At 33.7% G+C, this 1,369-nt stretch overlaps 1 protein-coding gene across 1 annotated transcript in view; it reads right to left on the reverse strand.

Moving 5' to 3' along the window:
* The window catches only part of LOC107093063 (rho guanine nucleotide exchange factor 12-like), a 101,914-nt gene that overhangs the window by 21,887 nt on the left and 78,658 nt on the right, over nucleotides 1-1,369 (reverse strand). Inside the window, exon 20 of the mRNA XM_015387882.1 lies at nucleotides 440-562. Coding sequence (XP_015243368.1) covers nucleotides 440-562 — 123 coding nt within the window. The remainder of the gene's footprint in view (nucleotides 1-439; nucleotides 563-1,369) is intronic.

The raw sequence follows: 1,369 nt of genomic DNA on the forward strand, positions 1-1,369 counted from the left end.
AAAAAAAAATAAAAATAAAAATCCACCACCCCCCTAAATCGGCAAGGTGTGACAGGGCCCTAACATTCTCCTTTGTTAATTTGTACTACAGTAAAATAATATTGAAAGTTCATATCTGTGAAGCGAATCTTAACAGGTAACCTTATCCAGACACAGCTTTGTCATCAATCTCTTTGAAAAGTTAATACTTAAAAGGATAATGGCTTCCTGTGCTGTTCAGGAGGGTCACTTCCTCACTGTCATCCACATATAAGCTTTATTTAACTAATAAATATCTTTTCAGACATCAGTATCAGTGGGTTGTTGGATTAGTGTTGATACAAGTTGATATCCTTTATTAAATCTTTCTTGAGTTAATTTTTGATAGACCCTACAGCTCTCATCATAGAGATACGCCTGGCATTGTGGAAAAGAACCGAGGTGGAGGTTTAACACTGACCTGCATGAACAGGTTGAACCGCTGGTCTTTTTTCTGCCTCGTCTTGATGAGCTCCAAAGCAGATGGTTGGTTGCTGCAGAAAGTTCCCACCGCTCTTTTTATCTTCTCTTCTTCCTCGCTGAACTAAATTACAAATTTAAATTTAAGTTATACAACGTTGCTGCATTTGATCCTATTTTTTATGGGAATATCAAATGTTTAATCTTAAATTTATGGTAAGACATCAAGTAGGAGAAAAAATATGGGGCGTGGTTTGTAAAGTTAAGCAGTAAAAAATTAGGAGCAATATTTATGGATATTTAGCGAATAAGCAACTTCCCTAGCCGAAAAGCGGAAGTGAACTACCAAAGTAAAAGCCTGGGAATCTCCATACACCTCCTACGGCATCTTGACTGATGCCGTAGACAGCGACAGGAAATCACATCATTAATTCCAAAATGCAAGGTCCTCTTTGAAATAGTTTTATTTGATTGTATGCATTTGTTTTAACAAAGGGGCAAATGTTTAATGTTATGTTAACCTGTGCTGCAGAGCTACAGCCACACATGGGGCGTCACTGTGTTGCCATAGCAACGACTGCTTTCCCTTTCTACTGGAGGGAGAAAGCCACCCCATTCTCCTTCATTAAATATTTAGCTAGCTCGGTGCTAGCTAAATATTTAGTTTGTTCAGTCATTTTTTTATGCTAAATATTTATTTAAAAATTAAATATTTAATTTGCAAACTACATATTTAAATTTCATCTAAATATTTAGCGATGAGCTAAATATTTATTTCACAAACTAAATATTTAAATTGCATCTAAATATTTAATTTGGAGCTAAATATTTATTCAACAAACTAAATATATAGTCTGGATGTAAATATTTATTTAACTAACTAAATACTTATTTAACAAACTAAATATTTATTTAACAAACTAAATATTTA

This window comes from Cyprinodon variegatus, unplaced genomic scaffold (assembly GCF_000732505.1).
Source record: "Cyprinodon variegatus isolate N-32 unplaced genomic scaffold, C_variegatus-1.0 Scaffold406, whole genome shotgun sequence".
NCBI lineage: Eukaryota > Metazoa > Chordata > Actinopteri > Cyprinodontiformes > Cyprinodontidae > Cyprinodon > Cyprinodon variegatus.